General features: G+C 55.6%; 3 protein-coding genes and 1 long non-coding RNA gene across 4 annotated transcripts; all 4 read right to left on the bottom strand.

Moving 5' to 3' along the window:
- Positions 1 to 1,089: 1,089 nt before the first annotated feature.
- Positions 1,090 to 4,473, bottom strand: LOC127597545 (UDP-xylose and UDP-N-acetylglucosamine transporter-like). The gene is made up of 10 exons (XM_052060650.1): positions 4,316 to 4,473; positions 3,903 to 4,016; positions 3,721 to 3,823; positions 3,120 to 3,169; positions 2,952 to 3,033; positions 2,820 to 2,880; positions 2,518 to 2,627; positions 2,363 to 2,438; positions 1,794 to 1,869; positions 1,090 to 1,713 (listed from the first exon to the last, which is right to left on the bottom strand). The coding sequence occupies exons 1-10, from the start codon at positions 4,390 to 4,392 to the stop codon at positions 1,485 to 1,487; spliced, it is 978 nt and encodes a 325-aa protein (XP_051916610.1). The 5' UTR covers positions 4,393 to 4,473; the 3' UTR covers positions 1,090 to 1,484.
- A 4,740-nt stretch (positions 4,474 to 9,213) lies between these two features.
- Positions 9,214 to 11,909, bottom strand: LOC127597532 (potassium voltage-gated channel subfamily A member 1-like). Its single transcript, XM_052060630.1, has one exon. The coding sequence runs from the start codon at positions 11,859 to 11,861 to the stop codon at positions 10,383 to 10,385; it is 1,479 nt and encodes a 492-aa protein (XP_051916590.1). The 5' UTR covers positions 11,862 to 11,909; the 3' UTR covers positions 9,214 to 10,382.
- A 103-nt stretch (positions 11,910 to 12,012) lies between these two features.
- On the bottom strand, positions 12,013 to 12,921 carry LOC127597556 (uncharacterized). The gene is made up of 2 exons (XR_007961671.1): positions 12,440 to 12,921; positions 12,013 to 12,075 (listed from the first exon to the last, which is right to left on the bottom strand). It is a non-coding gene; the product is annotated as an uncharacterized LOC127597556 (long non-coding RNA).
- Positions 12,922 to 13,884: 963 nt separating this feature from the next.
- On the bottom strand, positions 13,885 to 16,959 carry LOC127597533 (shaker-related potassium channel tsha2-like). The gene is made up of 2 exons (XM_052060631.1): positions 14,879 to 16,959; positions 13,885 to 13,969 (listed from the first exon to the last, which is right to left on the bottom strand). The coding sequence occupies exon 1, from the start codon at positions 16,294 to 16,296 to the stop codon at positions 14,899 to 14,901; it is 1,398 nt and encodes a 465-aa protein (XP_051916591.1). The 5' UTR covers positions 16,297 to 16,959; the 3' UTR covers positions 13,885 to 13,969; positions 14,879 to 14,898.
- Between the last annotated feature and the right edge of the window lie 548 nt (positions 16,960 to 17,507).

The raw sequence follows: 17,507 nt of genomic DNA, 5'->3' as shown, positions 1-17,507 counted from the left end.
AAGCATCAGAAGAATTCCGGAGTCGCTGAGTATTTGTCCTCGGTTGTTTGTGTGCGTCGCTGCGTCAAAGGGTCACGATGACCGCAATATCTGGGAGCATTTCCATCAGCAGAACTTTGGCCACTCGCGAGTCAAGGTATCGCTACTTTCCTGGATATGAAATTGTTTGCTGTGAAACAGTAGTGGAGCCTTTCTCCAGGTATTCATTTTAAAACGTAAATGGGTTTTTTAAACGTAGTTTTTAAATGAATTTCAGCTTCCATCGTTAACTACAAAAACAATCTGCGAATAGCACAAGAACTTTGTACCATTTAAAAAAATGGCTCGTCCGCTCAACCGAATGCGCTCCACCAAAGTAACGCTTCCGCCTTGCACGTCACCGTGGGGAGCTCCGTGAGTGATGGAATCCACACCGGCGACTTGAATCAGAACGACTGTCACGGCGAAAATGTTTTTAATTTTTATTTTTTTCAAAACAACCCAGGCCAGCTGCCCCTCCCCTCACAACGCCGAAGAAGAGTAACGTTGGCTCCCATTGGTCGAGACTCCTGCGAACGACCCAACATCGTACTTTCTTATTGGTGTTTGGCCTTCCCGCCCGTAGTGACAAGGAAGTAACTTAAATAGTGGCTGCTATTGGTCCGGAGGGCAAGTCACTCGATCTCGCGGCTCCCGATTGGTCCTTTGGCGTCTTTGCCTTTCCGCCCCAATTCATTGAGGGAAAACCCCGAATTTATGCTCCCAAAGGATGTGCTTTTATTACATTTTGAACATCATGACCACAAATCACAAGTGGCGAGATTCATTGAAAGATGCGAAAAGCTACAGTATATCTCGGCCAACCTGAGCTATCTGGCGTGGATGCGAATTCCACAATTTGAACCGTCAGCTCCTATCGGCGGTGATCGCTCAGGCCAAGAAGCATCGAGCTACATTCACACATCGGAGTTTTAATTTAGTCCCCAAAGTCAATTCTCTTCTTTTCGCGGTGCTTCCCTTTGGCTGCAAACTAGATCAACAACAGGACTGTTTCACTTAAGTAGTCCTCATGTTGCGGTCAATGAGTCATAGCGTAGAACAAAAATGCCGTTTTTTTAAAACATGGTGTCGTTTACTTTGGTGAGAACCACTAACAACAACAACAACAAAAATTATGGTTCAAAACAGCTGTCCGAGAAAGAACCAAGGCAGATAGACATACCGTTAAAAAAAAGTACTCTAAAGATACAAAAGCAACTTTGCAATTGTATGACTAATTACACACAATACCATGTTTTTATAAGTTGGTACAGGGTTAAAAAAAAAAAAAAAGTAAAGAGTAAAATGTGGTCCTAAAAATAAATACTCAAGCCAAGTAGAGAAACCTGAAGAAGAACAAAAAACCAAAAACCATGCCCAGGTACAGCAACAAACGACTTGTAGTCGCCGCCGGTTTTAAGAGCGGCCAGCAAAAAAAAATGTAAAAGCGTTCCCCGTCCACGCCGTCACTCGTCCTTCTTCCCGGCCGCAGTGATTCCGCTCCAAACCTCGGTGTAGAGCAGCGTGCCGGCGAAGACCACGGCCGTGCCCGCCCAGTGCCACGCCGTGAAGGGGTTTTGGAAGTACGCGATGGAGAAGATGAGGCTGAGGAACTTTCTCAGCGTCACCACCAGGGTGACGGTGAGCGAGGCGCACTCGGTGGTCAGGATGAACACGCCGCGGATGCACACGTACCTGAGCGCCGGCGGTTAAAGGAAGGCAGACGGGACAACCGGCGGGAAAAGCGGGCGGCAGGCACGGCGAGAAAAGGATACTGCGTGACCACGTTGACCAGGAGGTAGAGCCACATGACCGGAACGTTCAGTCGGACCAGCGGAACCAGCACCGGCGCTGCCGAGGGAAGACGTCGGCAAAAGCCGCGTCAGAAAACCCCGGACATGAAATGGCAGTCGCTAAGAAGCTTTAGCATCAAACCTACGCTCATTTCAGCTAGCCCGCGCAGTAGCATCAAGCAAGCAGACGAGATAAGAAGCTACGGTGTGTTTTGCACGCGCCGATGTTTGCTGCGTGGGAAGGCGGCGGATGCTTGAATGCTTCCCGTGTGGTGTTTGCATGTTCTCCCGGTGCCCGCGTGGCTTTTCTCCGGGTAATCGGGTTTCCTCCCGCGTGCCAAAAACATGCACGGCAGGCGGATGGAACACTCCAAATTGTCCCCGAGTGTGAGTGTGCATGCGGTCTGTGTGTGCTGGCAACTGATTCAGGATAAATTCATTCATTCATTCATGAATGAATGAATGAATGAATGAGGATAAAATGTAAATGAAATGCCGACGACTCGAAAAGCGTCTGAAAGCCATGCCGGCGGCGGGTGTGCGCCACTCACTGCTCTGACTGAAGAGGACGCAGTGGTTGTAGATGTCCGTGGAGAGGAGCAGGAAGCCCGGCAGAGGCAGGAAGTGCTGCAAGGGACACACGCACGCGGATTAAAAAAAAAAAGGGGGGGGGCGAGAGCAAGGAAGGCGGTCCCAGAGTACTCACGTTATAAAAAAGCGCCTCTTTGGAGTGCTTGCCGTACTTCTTGTAGAGCGTCTCCTGGAAAATTCCCATGCGCGCCGACGCGATCAGAGCAAAGGTCAACATGCCGATTCCTGGATGGACAAAGGGACGATCCGATTCGTCGGTCGGGTGGGTGGGCGGGACAAACGCCGGAAGGCCGGCCCATATCGCGATTTGACACAAACAAACGGCGAAAACGCGAGCTCGGTCGCGGAACAAAGCGCAAAGTGAAGTCAAAGGTACGGCTGGACATTTGTTTGGAGTCGCGTGGCGGGCGATCTCACCGACGAGCCAACGCGCGAAGGCGTAGAGGCCTCGCTCCTCCCGGCCCTCGTCGGCCACATTCTGCACAAACGCAAGACAAAAAAAAAGTCGGCAAAGGCACTGCGACGCTCCCGCCGCGTCGGCCGACTCACCACTTGCTTGGCGGACATGACGGTGCAGATGAAGATGCCGGCGGAGACCAAGGCGATGGACAAATATTTGCTGGGCGAATACCTGCGGAGAGAGCAAAAACCGAGATCCCCCCCCCTCAAAGATTCTGCGAGGCAAGCGCGAGGGAGGAAAGCGTGAGGGGCGCCCACCTTTTCTTCAGGAGGACGATGCCCAGAACCATGTTGGCGATGAGAGAGCCCTGCAACGACCCCCCCGCGCGGCCCCCACACCCCCGCATCAGAATTGAAAGCGCTTGCTTCGATGCCGCTCCATTGGAATACGTCAAAAAGCTCAACTTGACTTTCATCGCGCTACTGTTAAACTAGCTAGCGGGCAGGTCCAGAAATCAATCGAAGCTGTCGGACGATCGATTAATCCCGTTGAGGGAAGGCGGGGCCAGGTTATTCCAAGATTTGAAAACCAATAAGCGATTTTTCAAAACAACTCCAAAATCAGGAGCCAGCGAGGAAGCAGAAGAGCCGCCGGAGGAGGAGTGATGCGCGAGTGCCGGTCAAGAGGTGAGCGGCGGCATTGTGGAGCCGCTGGGGATGCCGAATGGAGGATTACGGAGGAAAAAAACAAACAACTGCACTTTTGGAGTTTGAAGCGGCATCAAAATCAAACTCCACAGAATTGATTTTTCAACTCTGAAGCCATATCGGATCGATCATAATCACGACTGGTCCGAAATGTCTCCGCCGTGATTCGCCGCAGAAACTGGAGCCGCAAGGTCTCGCGCATTTTTCTTACCGATCTGAAGATCATGTGGAGCGGCATGGCAATGTTGAAGTTGAGAGCGTAGTTGTTGATCACGCTGACCGTGAAGAACATGGTCACCATGATCACATAGTTGCTGGCGAGGGGGGGCGGGGAAAGACGACGTCACGCCAACTGCGACGCACGCCGGCCGGCAACGGTTTGGAGAGGCTCACCCGATGGGGATGGCGGGCTTCTTGGTGCCCAAACGCGCCTCGAAGATGAATCCCTCCAACGCGATGAACACAAACTGCGCGAACGTGACGATGTTGCCGCATCCTGGAAACTCCCTGGGGAGTCAAAACCAAAAAGCAAAAAGCTGGGCTAAGGGTAACCCGGTGGTCAACGTGACCCTGTTCCGACTTTGAGGGAATGACCCGACGGGAGGACTCGGATCGCCGGATAGTTGAGTTTTTATGCAAAAAAACCCCAAATGATCGCTTGTCATGTCACAAATTACCGATTGATCAATGACGTCATTGATCGGATCGAAAATGGAGGTACCGCGCGCAGCACACCGTTGGAACGATTCGCTTTTGGGCTGCAGTGCATTGTCGAAAGTGCAGCAAGTCGTGTGCGTGGCACTAACCTCACAAGCAGCTCGAGAGAAACCACGTTGCTACAACATCCGACAAAAACCAAAAGAATGGCGCCAACGGTGCCCATGGCGGCTCGCCGAAACGCAAGTTTTAAAAGGAAAGCGTGAAGCAAAGCATGCCGGTACGTCAAGACGCAATTGGAGTTCCTCTCGAGAGGCCGCCAGCTGCTTCCACGCTAACTCTGCGAAACGCGTCAAATGCTCCGCGCTTCCGGGTTCGCGGAGGCTCATGGGAGTTGTAGTTCAGGACTCACAAAGCCATAGCGAGACATCATTCGCGCCCGTAATTTGAAGTACTGTACTCGCGGTTTTAGTCACAGCACGAATGCCATCTTCAGACTCGTGTGCCATTATTGTAAGGTCGTTTTTTTCGGGGGGGGGGCGTCCCCATTTTAAGGGAAATTCCAATCAGATTGCCCATTGTTCAAAGTCGAGTTGAGGGATCTGAATGGTGAAAATATGCGTTTAAAAGTCACCCCCCCCCCACCGCAATAGTTCCACACAAGCACTGGTGTCAGATCAGGCCCTCCGCGTCATTTGATGTGGCCGGCGAAAGCAAATTGTGCGTGACAACTTCCATGACCCTTCCGACAAAATGTAGCAAAATGTCAAATTGTCACGTGAAAGAAACGAGATATTGCAATCCTTTTGTTAGCTTCTTTACACTCACTCGTACAAGCAACAAAGAAATAGTTGACTGATTTCAAAACGAGTTATTCGTCCATTTCTGGGTACAAGATTTGGATGTGATGATGAAACACTTGTTTGGTTTTACTGTGGGAACGGCCTTCTGAGGGAAGATGTTAACTCACCTGACATAGAACACGGCTTGGTGTTGCCCAAAACACGGCTTTCTGACGACAAAGCGGAGAAAACGGATCTTTTTTTTAACCCCCCCCCCCCCCCCCCCCCCCCCCCCAAAAAAGCATGTCAAGCAGAAAAGTGCCTTTTGCAGTGAGAATATACGATTCAATGGCCCCCTCTGCTGTCCGCCTGAGTCATTACGCTCGTGTCGAAAGTTGAAATTTGCCTGAGCACCCACCGATGATGTACCCTCGCCTCAAAGTCTTACTTTCATCCAATAGTTTTATAGTCTTGATTGACTTCAATCTTCGTCTCTTTCAGAAGGTGGATGAAATTGGCGAGAGCAACTACAAGCAATTTAAAAAACAAAAAAACAGAAGGCGGGCGAGAGCACCGACTTTTCTGGAAGTGTGCTGGCGTCGTCTCTGTGGTGTAATTGTGTACAGCTTGACGATAGAGTCGCGGGGCGACTACGTCATGAGTGTGCGTCGAGAGCGGGAGACGAGAGAGTGACTGGAGTGGAGAGAATAAACGCTTCGGGAAAGCTCAATAAAAGTTATCCGCATTAACACGACAGCTGGACTCACGTGTGCCTGCCTGACTTGATAAGACGACAGTCTCCATCTTCCGAAAATCACCCCCCCAGCCCCCTACCGCCAAAACCAAAGTAAACTTAGCTGAGACAATTCAGAGGCCACACAGAATCCGCGACGTCTCTGCTTGATACATTTATTGCCTGGTTTGGATTTTGAATTGATAGTACATTCCAAAAAAGGAAACTTCATCTTATAGCGCTATGGCGGTCGCCTTCCTGTTCCCAAAAAGTCCCGATAGCGAGGTCGCGGCGGTGGCTAACGGCGCCTTGCTAACAGTGCTAATAAGAGCTAGCTTAATTTTGTCGAAGCCCCGTGTGCGTTTTCGCCAGTTCACCATCGCACGTCAGCGAGGGAGCGGTGAAATGAAGGGGGGGGGGGGGGCACTCCGGGCGGCCACGAAATAGGCGAGGTTCAAAGACTCGGCCCGTTTTTCTTCTTTCAGCTGCTTTAAACGAGCCTTTCTGTGCTCCACTTGTGGGCCGAAATGTCAAACTGAGAAAAAAACAAAAAAACAAAGCAGTGCTCACTCCGAGATTCGTTTGCAGCCATGAAAGTTGAAATCCGGCTCTCGGTGGCTCAACTCTCCGGGCAAAACGCGTCCGTGATTTTGCAAATCGGTGATTTTGCAGCCACGTTTGACTGCTTTCAACCTATTTTACACGCACGCACACGCACAGTCAAGTACAACATCGGAGACACAAGCTATTGCTGTTCCGAGTGCATGTTTTGTTGAGGGGAGGTGGACGCATAGCACCATTCAAAGGTCCGCCGCCGAAGGGGGGGGGGGGCAAGAAGGAGCGGTCGCTCCGTTGCCACTTGTGCAAGGTTGACCGCGTCCGAGTCAGCGATACAGTGCAAAGGTTGGCGATACAGCTGGAAGCCCAAAACTGTATCCGGCTGACAATACTGAAAAAAAAAGGCCTTGAACTCTAAATGGCATCCTGGAGCAAGACCTTCAAAGAAAACTGCAGCAATCCAGCTGTTTTGATTGATCTCTCTCTCACCCCCCCCCCCCACACACACACACACACACACCATCCATCCATCCATCCATGCGTTCTCCGATCGGCTTTATGCTCATAAAGGTCACGGGGGCGCGCCGGAGCTTATCCCAGGTGCCTTCGGGCTAGTAGGCAGGGGACACCCTGAACCGGTCGCCAGCCCATCCGCGCTCACAATCACACCGAGGGACCGTTTGGAGTGTTTAATCAGCCTGCCGTGCATGTTTTCGGAACGCGGGAGAAAAGCCGAGTACCCGGAGAAAACCCACGCAGGCACGGCCGGAACATGCCAACTTCACACGGGGGGGGAGGCCGGAGCCGGAATCGAACCTCGCACCTCTGCCCTGTGGGGTGGTCGTGCTAACCGGTGGCTCACCGTTCCACCGCTCTTTCTAAATTGGGGGGGGGGGAGATTGACAGAAGAATGCTGTAAAAAAAATCTTTTAACATTCCCCTAATTTCATGAATATCACAAAAGGTATCAAATAAAACAAGAGCAGGCAAGATGTGGGAGAAATACAGATGATGTGCAAAGAAAGAAACACATCATTCATGGAACGAGTGCGGCGCGCCCAAATAACAACCCGGCGGCCATTTTCAATGAAAAAAGTGTGCAAAGTCAAAGTCCAGCGAAACGCATTTGAAAAGAGAAGGCATTCCATTCAATGTCTTTGATCCAAACTCATTGACTCATCTGAGCGTATTTTTGGCTGGGGGGGGGGGGCTCTGACGCCGCCAAGTTCAAGCTCGGCCCAGTTTGGAAGTCCACCGGGAAGCGCGGCTCAAATTGAAAAGAATCGGAACATTCAACGATGCGTACGTGACCCCAAATTTGACCCCAAAAGAATTTTGCCCCAATTGATGATGTTCATGGCGTGAAGTTCCAGCCTCGCCGCCGCCGCCGCCGTGAGTCGGATCTGCAACGGTTCAAAAGCAGAGCTACAAAAGTACAAAATCCCCCCCTCCACCCCCCACCCGAAAAAAAAAGCGAAAAATGGCAAATTGAAGGGCTGGAGAAAAGCGATGAGGAGGGAAAAAGAAGCTCATTCCTCAAAATGACAAAGTATACAGGCCAAAATCAAAAGCGTGTGCAAAGTGCGCACTCTGGTGTGCACTTTAATGCCCCGAGAGCTTCGGTGAAGGATGTCAAGCCATCGTGCGCGTGTGTGTGCGTGTGTGCGTGCGCGTGCAAATGTGTGCGCTTGTGTGCGCGTGTGTCACACACAGTCCGACAAACGTCGGAAAGAGTTCCTCAGGATGGAGAGTCAGAGTCATCCGTCTCCAAATCAACGTTCAGATTGTGCCTTGCGTCCGGGACAAAAACAAAGAAAAAGCAATGCAGCGGGGGGAGGAGGAGGAGGCGGTGCTGCTTTCACTTTTGGACTTTTTTTCCCTCCTTAAGTGCTCGTGTGAAGGCCATGATACTTTGGGACGCTCGCGTTCAATATTGCACGACTGCAGAGTTTGCAGAGTTATGGCTGAAGGAAGGAAAGGAGGAGATGCCGAAGGAAGCGAGAAGGGAGGGAAGGAAGCGATATGCGAAGGGAGGTGGGAGAGAAAGAAAGGACTGAAGGAAGGAAGGAAGGAAAGAAGGAAACACGCAAGGAGAAGAGGAAGGAGGGAAGGAAGGGAAGGAAGGAAGGGAAGGGAGGTGGGAGAGAAAGAAAGGACTGAAGGAAGGAAGGAGAGGGGTGGAGGGGGTGGGAAGGAAGAAAGGAAGGAAGGAAGGAATGAAGGAAGGAAGGAAAGAAACACGAAAGGAGAAGAGGAAGGAGGGAAGGAAAGAAGGTGGGAGAGAAAGAAAGGACTGAAGGAAGGAAGGAGAGTGGGAAGGAAGAAAGGAAGGAAGGAAAGAAGGAAACACGCAAGGAGAAGAGGAAGGAGGGAAGGAAGGTGGGAGAGAAAGAAAGGACTGAAGGAAGGAAGGAGAGGGGTGGGAAGGAAGAAAGGAAGGAAATAAAGAAGGAAACGTGCAAGGAGAAGAGGACGGAGGGAAGGAGGGACAGAAGGAAGGAAGGCAAAGAAGGTGGGAGAGAAAGAAAGGACTGAAGGAAGGAAGGAGAGTGGGAAGGAAGAAAGGAAGGAAGGAAAGAAGGAAACACGCAAGGAGAAGAGGAAGGAGGGAAGGAAGGAAACAAGGAAGGAAGGGAAGGGAGGTGGGAGAGAAAGAAAGGACTGAAGGAAGGAAGGAGAGGGGTGGAGGGGGTGGGAAGGAAGGAAGGAAGGAAGGAAGGAAGGAAGGAAGGAAGGAAGGAAGGAAGGAAGGAAGGAAGGAAGGAAGGAAACACGAAAGGAGAAGAGGAAGGAGGGAAGGAAGGAAACAAGGAAGGAAGGAAGGAAGGAAACACAAAAGGAGAAGAGGAAGGCGGGAAGGAAGGTGGGAGAGAAAGAAAGGACTGAAGGAAGGAAGGAGAGGGGTCGAGGGGGGTGGGAAGGAAGAAAGGAAGGAAGGAAGGAAACACGCTAGGAGAAGAGGAAGAAGGGAAGGAAGGAAACAAGGAAGGAGGGAAGGAAGGACAAAAGGATGAAGGAAGGAAGGGAGGGAGAAAGAAGGAAGTGATGAGTGATGGAAGGAGTGAGAGAAAGAAGCAATGAAGGAAGAAAGGAAGGAGGGAGGGAAGGAAGGAAGGTAGTGAAGAACAAAGTCACAGAAGGGAGGGAGTGCGATCCAAGAAAAGAAGGAGAGACGGAAGGAAGCTGAGAAAGAAAGCAAAGGAAAAAAGAAGGACAGATGGAAGGCGGCAAAGGGGAAGTACCTGAAGGAAGGAGGGAGGGAGAGCAAGTTGGCGAGGACCTGACTGAGGTAGAGACCCTGTTTGGATTGGCCGCAGCACAAACGCCAGCCAGCGAGCCAACGAAGGCAAGCGGGAAAGCAAAAGCAAGCGGGCATGAAGGAACGATGGCGGCGACCTTGCAAGTCTTCCCTTTTCACTCGTCACCGAGCCAATAGCCGTTTCAGTCTCCTTTCCCTCCCGACGGCGGATGAGCTCCGGCGGCCTCCGCCGCCCCTGGCGCACGCAATTAAAGGCACTAGCGACTCCTGTGCGAAGGATTCCGAGCGCGCGCGTCGTCCCCAAAAGCTAACCTGATGCGCGGAAAGATGAAGCCGAGGTTCTGGCCCGAGCGGGACTCGGGCTCATGCGCTGCGCCCTTCCCGCCTACGCCACGGTTCAAAAACGCCGACCGGGACCGGTTAAAGTGGCTAAGCTGGCTTCGGATACGGCGCGACGCTTCCCTGACCGAAAAAAAAAAGGACACTGCGGAGCGCCTGAGTTGCGACGAGCCGCTTACTCGCGTCATGCATTAAATACGCGGCCCGAGTTCCGTCGAGCGGGAAGGCGGGTTGGCTTTTCTCATGCTACGGCGGAACCTTTCCCAAGACGTGCGGAAAGCGGGCGATCCCGGCGGCCATCTTTTCCGCATCCGGCTCGGCGGAGGTGCTTTTGGTCGAGAAAGCGGAGCGGGAGCGACCCGGATCCTTTCCGCCGCCAGGGTTCTCCGTATTCCATGCGTGGCATCGCCCGATGAGACCAGAGTACGCTCCGCATCCTAGCGCCGAGCGGCGTACGCCATGCTTCTTCGGTTCGGGGGGAGGGGTAGCGGAATGGATGAGCCTAACATCTAAAGCGGGGTCTACTCCAAGCTTCTCCCGGGCGCCTAAACGTCGGTGAGCAGCTTGTTGCCGTTGACGCAGTTGCCAGTTCTGAGGTTGGCCTCGCGGAAGTTGTCGATGCTGTTGTTGAGCTCGCCGCCGCCGCCGCGGATCTCCACGTAGTCGGACTTGCAGAGCGGCGAGGAGCCGCGGCGGCCGAGGTCGGCGTCGGACGGCAGCTCGGGCTCGCTGACGTTGAGCAGCTGGGCCTGCTCCTCGCCCTCGGTCTCGCGGTGGTAGAAGTAGTTGAAGTTGGAGACGATGACGGGCACCGGCAGAGCGATGGTCAGCACGCCGGCGATGGCGCACAGCGAGCCCACGATCTTGCCCCCGATGGTGACCGGCACCATGTCGCCGTAGCCCACCGTGGTCATGGAGACCACCGCCCACCAGAAGGCGTCGGGGATGCTGGTGAAGTAGGACTCCTTCTCCTCGGCCTCGGCGAAGTAGACGGCGCTGGAGAAGAGGATGACGCCGATGAAGAGGAAGAAGATGAGCAGGCCCAGCTCGCGCATGCTGGCCTTGAGGGTCTGGCCCAGGATCTGCAGGCCCTTGGAGTGGCGCGACAGCTTGAAGATGCGAAAGACCCGCACCAGACGGATCACCCTGAGGATGGCCAGCGAGGTGGCCTGCTCGCCCACCCCCTCGGCGTCGGGGTCCTCGGCCAGCTCCGTGCCCAGCGTGATGAAGTAGGGGATGATGGCCACGATGTCGATGGTGTTCATCATGTTGCGGAAGAAGGCCGGCTTGCTGGGGCACGCCAGGAAGCGCACCATCAGTTCGAAGGAGAACCAGATGATACACAGGGTCTCCACCACGAAGAAGGGGTCGGCCAGGACGCCGGGCTTGCGGCGGGCGGGGGCCGTGCCGTTGACGGCGCCCTCGGCCGGCCGGCCCGCCGGCTCCTCCTTGAGCTGCGGCAGCGTCTCCAGGCAGAAGATGACGATGGAGACCAGGATGACGGTGACCGAGACGATGGCGATGCCGCGGGCCGGCCCCGAGCTCTCCGGGTGCTCGAAGAGGAGCCAGATCTGCCGCTGGAACTCCTTGTCGGGCAGGGGCCGCTCCTCCTCGCGGATGAAGCCCTCGTCCTCGCGGAAGCGCTCCATGGCGTCCGCCCCCAGCTCGTAGAACTTGATCTCCTCCGAGAACATGTCCAGGGGCACGTTGACGGGCCTCCGCAGCCGGCCCCCGGACTGGTAGTAGTAGAGGATGGCGTCGAAGCTGGGCCGGTTGCGGTCGAAGAAGTACTCGTTGCGCAGGGGGTCGAAGTAGCGCATGCGCTTCTTGGGGTCGCCCAGCAGGGTCTCCGGGAACTGGGACAGGGTCTTGAGCTGCGTCTCGAAGCGCAGCCCGGCGATGTTGATCACCACCCTCTCGCAGCACTCGTGCTCCTCGTGCTCGGGGGGCCGGTAGGTGTCCTGGGGGTGGCCCGCCGCCGCCGCCGAGGACTCGTCCGCGTTGTCCCCCGAGACCACCGTCATAGTTAGGATTAGGATTTTTTTTTTTTGAGGGGGGGGGGGTTAACGGCTCGCAGGCGTCGGGGGCCGATGAGAACCTTCTGGGCTTCCCGCTCCCCTTAAAGTGCTTGCGGCGGCCCCCCACCCCCGGCGCGCGAGGGGCTGCTTGGCTGAATTTGCCTCAGTGCGGCTCCACTGCGGTTCTCGCTGACTTGACCATTGCCGCTCTCCAACACCGCTGAAAGAGAGGGAGAGAGAGAGGGGGGGGGCAGGGGCGGGGGGGGGGGGGGATAATGGGATCAAACAGGGAACGCAGAAAGATATCTGCCTGCTCAGCATTTTCGACATTTATTGACTTCCTTCGCTCAGGCTCAATTAGCTCGGCGCCTCCGCGTGCACGCGCGCAGCTTTTCCCAAAGTGTCGCCGTCACTCGGCTCGCGTCGTCACCGCAGCAGCTCGGAGGCACGACGCCACTCAAAGGGCAGTTGTTGGGGTTTTTTTTTTGACGCATCCCGTCGGTTTGCGCGGTTGTTTTTGTCGGCGCGCAGGCAAAACCTTCGGGGGTGGGGGGTCCGCGACTTGAGCCCGGCCGGCGTCTTACCTCCGGCTGACGTTGGCGGATGAGGTGCTGCTCTCCCACGCGTCGTCTTTCGCTCTGGTCCAAGCACCCATGTGAAGCGTTTGGCTTTGTCAGCTCCCGTCCGGTCGAGGGATGGCGGCGGAAAACAACAACAAGAAGAACGACAAGAAGAAGAAGAAGAAGAAGAAGAAGAAAGGAACAAAGCGAAGCATCACATGGCTGTCGGGACGCCGCCGGAGGAGGAGGAGGCAGGCTGCAGCTCCCTCACGGTGCACTGCGGGAGGAGATGTGGCGGCTTTCGAAAGGGGAGGGAGGGGGGGGGGACGTGTAGGATGGAAGCGGGTGGTGTTGGGTGTGTGTGTGTGTGTTCGGGGGGTGGTGTGGGGGGGGGGGAAGCTGCTACATTAAAGGAGCCATACGCCAGCCCTTGACGTTATCGAGACATCAGCAGAAACCGGAGGAAAGCCAGCGAGTGAGCAGAATCCCATCCACGGCTCGGGGGCGGGCGGGGGGGATGGGGGAGGGAGGGGGGGGGGGGATTGGCGGAGGATGAAAACAGGGCGAAAGACGAGCCCCGCGTTTCCTCTGCGGCGTTTTTACACGCAAGTGGACGCGCGGATGGATGGATGCGGATGGGAGGGGGGAGAGGAAGGGAGAGAGGGAGGGGGGGGGGGAGTTGGAGCTTTCGACGCAATGCAGAGCGACTCTCAAAAGCAACATGAGCACAAGTTCTCAGTCCGTGTGTGTGTGTGCGCCGTTGCACATGCATCGCGGCGCCAGCAGGCGCTGCAGCACACAAAGGCGACCCCGCGCGTTCATGTGGGGGGGGGGGGGGGGGTGTCCTGCTGACTCAGCGCAAAAAGCCTCGACGAAAATGGGTGGCAAAAAAAAAAACGTGCCGGGACGGAACGTCGCTTCCGATGCCATTTCAAAGTGGATTGGCCCTCCCCCAATTTGGGGCCACTCGCGCCCTGAAGTGGAGCTGCACGGGGAGCAATTCCAGGCTCTCCCGCTAGATGGCAGGATGTCTTGCTTTTCAAACGGTACCGCTCAGAACAAGCTCGTGGGCAGAATCGATTTTTTTTTTGGGGGGGGGGGAGCTTTTTGTTGACGTCACTTTCCTCATCTGCTAATTGACTTTGTGTTACTTGGGCCTGCGCATTTGCTTGTGAAGGACCCGGGCAGAGGGTTTGAACACGGCAACACACAGAACGCCGAAGGCTGATTGGACACACGCGCCAACATGATGTCCCTCATGCCCAAGCATTTATTTATTAAAAAAAAGATTAAATTAAGTTCACGTACAGGCTAAAAAAAATAAATACTATGTACCAAGACATTTACAACGGCCATCCTCCGCAGCGTGCACCGAACCTTCTTGCCCCGCGTGAAGGCAAGTTGCGCCAAAAAGTAGAAAATATTTACAACAATCTTTCAGCCCCCACCCCACAGTTTTTTTTTTATCATCCATTTCGGCAAATTTGTCCGATTGTTCTCCTCGTGAGACATCTCGATGGATCACAAGAAAGTGGCAAGCTTCAGCATCTTTGCCTGTAAGAACAAACACACAAACAAATGAGCTTGTCAGCTGACATAGCCTACACTTTTTTTGGGGGGGGGGGTGGGGGGAGGTGTCCAAACGGTTCTGGGCGCATAGTTCGAAAGCCAACACCAGTACTGGTACGGGGCCACGTCACGGTCGACGGCAACGCACGCAGCCGTGCAGGCGGCGTTCATCCCGAAAGGTACACGGACGCCTGCAGTCCAGACCCGTCGTGGCACACAATCAAGCGTCAAGTCAGTTCTTGTTTTCTATTTGGATCGACTCCACACATAATGTTCAAACTTGCATCTCTCTCTCTCTCCATCCATCCATCCATCCATCCATCCATCCATCCATCCATCCATCCATCCATCCATCCATCCATCCATCCATCCATCCTTTGTCAACAGGGCTTATCCGGAACAGGGTCGCGGGGAGCCTATCCCAGCTGACTGTGAACGGAAGGCAGACGACGGCCCGAATGGCACATGTCGGGAGACAAACGAGCGCCGATGCCCCCCCACCATCCCCCCTGTCTATATAAAGGACCGGGCCGGTGTTGACTCCTGTGGCGCTTGTCCTCGTTTGGGGTCACGGGCAAGTGGACCGGGCCAAACGCAACGCAAAACATCGATTCTATACTGTGCAAACGGGGCAGAAAGCGGCCCGCAACGGTGCCGCAGAGGATCGCTGAACAACATTTCAAAACAAAAACATGCACAGCTGCAGACTCTGAACTGTACTCGGCTACTCATGGAACTCGTCTCCCTCTGACCAACCAATCGCGAAACGGCGGAATACTGAGGTTAACGTGCCGCAGCTAGTTGAGGGGTTTTTGGTTTTCAAAATGGCCGCCGACCGAACGCCGAGCCGCACGTACGCAAGGGTTTGCTTTTTTATGCGGGTGAGCGACTCACCCGTTGCCGTCAGACGTCGGTCAGTAGATCTGGATCCGGGTCAGGCTCTCCCGGTCGTCCTCCTGGTAGGACTCGCTATTGGACTGCGAGCGCTCGCTTTGGAGGGAAACAAAGTCGGCGGACGAGGTCTGCGGCTGTCCGCAGGTCACGTGCACGTACTGCGGCCGATCCTCCTCGTCCTTCTCCCGGTGGTAGAAGTAGTTGAAGTTGGAGACGATGACGGGCACCGGCAGAGCGATGGTGAGCACGCCGGCGATGGCGCACAAGGACCCCACAAACTTGCCCCCCATGGTGCTGGGGCACATGTCCCCGTAGCCCACCGTGGTCATGGTCACCACCGCCCACCAGAAGGCGTCGGGGATGCTGGAGAAGCCCGATTCGGGGTCCTCGGCTTCGGCGAAATACACGGAACTGGAGAAGAGGACCACGCCGATGATCAGGAAGAAAATCAAGAGGCCCAGTTCCCGGAGGCTGGCGTGGAGGGTCTGCCCGAGGATCTGAAGACCCTTGGAGTGTCTGGAGAGCTTAAAAATGCGAAAAACCCGGACCAGGCGGATGACCCGCAGGATGGCCAGCGAGGCGGCCTGCTGGCTGCCGCCCTGGTGCTCGGCCAAGTCCAGCCCCAGCGTGATGAAGTAGGGCGCGATGGCCACCACGTCGATGATGTTCATGATGTTCTTGAAGAAGGCCGCCTTGCTGGGGCAGGACAGGAACCTCATGGTGAACTCGAAGGAGAACCACACCACGCAGAGCGTTTCCACCATGAAGAAGGGGTCCGTGAAGGGGCTGCGCGCCTTCCCGTGAGTGCTGCCGTTGGCGCGGGGCTCCTGCGCCGCCAACGTCGCAGACGCCGGGACCTCCCGGAACTCGGGCAAGGTCTCCAAGCAAAAAATGATAATGGAGATCAGGATCACCATCACCGAGACGATGGCGATGATCCGAGCGGGTCCGGAGCTTTCGGGATACTCAAACAGGAGCCAGAGCTGCCTCTGGAACTGGTTGTTGGGCAGCGCTCGCTCCTCCTCCCTCGTCAGACCCTCGTCGTCTCGGAAAAGCTCCACCGTCTCCTCGTCAAATTCGTAGAACTTGATCTCCTCCAGGAAAATATCCACGGGGACGCTCGCCGGTCGGCGTAGCCTCCCCCCGGACTGGTAGTAGTACAAGATGGCGTCGAAGCTGGCCCTGTTCCTGTCGAAGAAGTACTCGTTCCTCAGCGGGTCGAAGAAGCGCATGCGTTTGCGGGGATCCCCCAGGAGGGTGGCGGGGAAGCGCGACAGCGTCTTCAGTTGGGTCTCGAAGCGCAGGCCCGAGACGTTGATGACCACCCGCTCGCTGCGTTCCTGCTCCTGCGGCTCATCCGCCGCTAAGGGGGCGACCGCCACGGTCCGCTCGCGGTTCTCCTCGGGCAGCGCCGTCATCTTTTCACCCCTTCCCAGGGTCACCTCTCAAGCGTCCTTTCTCATGCGGATCGCGGCGGGTCCCGTCAGGTCCCCCGGCGGAAAGGAGCCCGTCGCCGCGGCGCCGCGCCGTCGGATCCGCGCGGTCCTCCCGTCGGATTAAAGCCCGCCCGGCCGCGTCGGACAGATCCGCCCCTCGCACGAGCCGCGCCAATGGCCGGAGGCGGCTATCGCGTTCGCAGCATTTTAAAGCGCGCGGCCCTCCCCGAGTCGGAAGACCGGATGACGCCGGCCACCTGCGCTGCCGTCCCTCCGACGCTTCACTGCGGTCGACGCGGAGGCCGCCGCTTTCCAGACTCTTTTGACCGACCCTGCGTCCACTCCGCAGCCGCCCGTTTCCCGTTCGGGTTTGTCCGGACCCCCCCGTGACAAATGAGCTCCTCTCCAATCGCCAGCCCCTCATTCATGAAATCACGCTGCTATTCCTGTCGCGAGGGGGAACCCGCCGGTGTCCCCTCGCTCACACTTGAAGAAACGGGAGCGTCGCCAGCGCCACGCTCAGCTTATATTTAATGTGGCCAAAAGAAGCTAAAACGCCGCCAGGCGTCAACTGCGGCGGTGGAAAATGCTGGCTCGGCGGATACTCGAGACGCAAGGGGGGCCACGGCGTCTTCTTCGGGAAGCCCGGGGCCGTTGACGGCTAAAAGTTTGTCCCTGACCGGTTGCTGGATCGGCGAGGGCAGTCGCGCGAGGGCAGTCAGTCAGTCAGTCATTCGGAAAGCCATCTCGATTCTTTTCATGTCATCACACATCTTAAGAGTCCAATAGGCCGCGCGTGTGCGCGCGTATGCTAACTCCAACCGCAAGGCGACAGAACAAGAGGCGCTCAAGTGCGCGAGTGATGATGCCAGCGAGCGCAACGGGAGCGTCTGGCTCACGTTGAGCCTCCGTCCCCGAGGAAACCAAAAAAACAAACAAGCCCCGGCACGGACACGCGATTCGGAATCCGCCGCGCGGCAGGCGTGTTAAATTGAGGGCCCTCGGTCACACGCTCATTCCATGTGATACTTTTATTTATTTCATGAGGACTTTGACTGAAATGAAACGACGACGTCGCTCTGCTTCCGATCACTCGGTGGAGTTGCTCCAAAGAGCGCGAAACGTCACGGACGGGCTAACAAAGTTAGCATCGACTTGAAACGGAAAGCTATTGAAGCGGAAAAAGTGCAGCA

The sequence above is a fragment of the Hippocampus zosterae genome, chromosome 3 (genome assembly GCF_025434085.1).
Source record: "Hippocampus zosterae strain Florida chromosome 3, ASM2543408v3, whole genome shotgun sequence".
In the NCBI taxonomy this organism is placed as follows: Eukaryota; Metazoa; Chordata; class Actinopteri; order Syngnathiformes; family Syngnathidae; genus Hippocampus; species Hippocampus zosterae.
The sequence above is the reverse complement of the archived record's forward strand: the minus strand, read 5'-3'. Positions and strand labels throughout refer to the sequence as shown.

Coding starts and splice junctions, on each gene's coding strand:
- LOC127597545 (XM_052060650.1), bottom strand. CDS start 4,392: ATGGGCACCGTTGGCGCCATTCTTTTGGTTTTTGTCGGATGTTGTAGC. Junction 2,439..2,517: donor AAGAGGCGCTTTTTTATAAC/GTGAGTACTCTG, acceptor TGTCCCTTGCAG/CACTTCCTGCCTCTGCCGGG. Junction 1,714..1,793: donor CTGGTCAACGTGGTCACGCA/GTATCCTTTTCT, acceptor GCCGGCGCTCAG/GTACGTGTGCATCCGCGGCG.
- LOC127597533 (XM_052060631.1), bottom strand. CDS start 16,296: ATGACGGCGCTGCCCGAGGAGAACCGCGAGCGGACCGTGGCGGTCGCC.
- LOC127597532 (XM_052060630.1), bottom strand. CDS start 11,861: ATGACGGTGGTCTCGGGGGACAACGCGGACGAGTCCTCGGCGGCGGCG.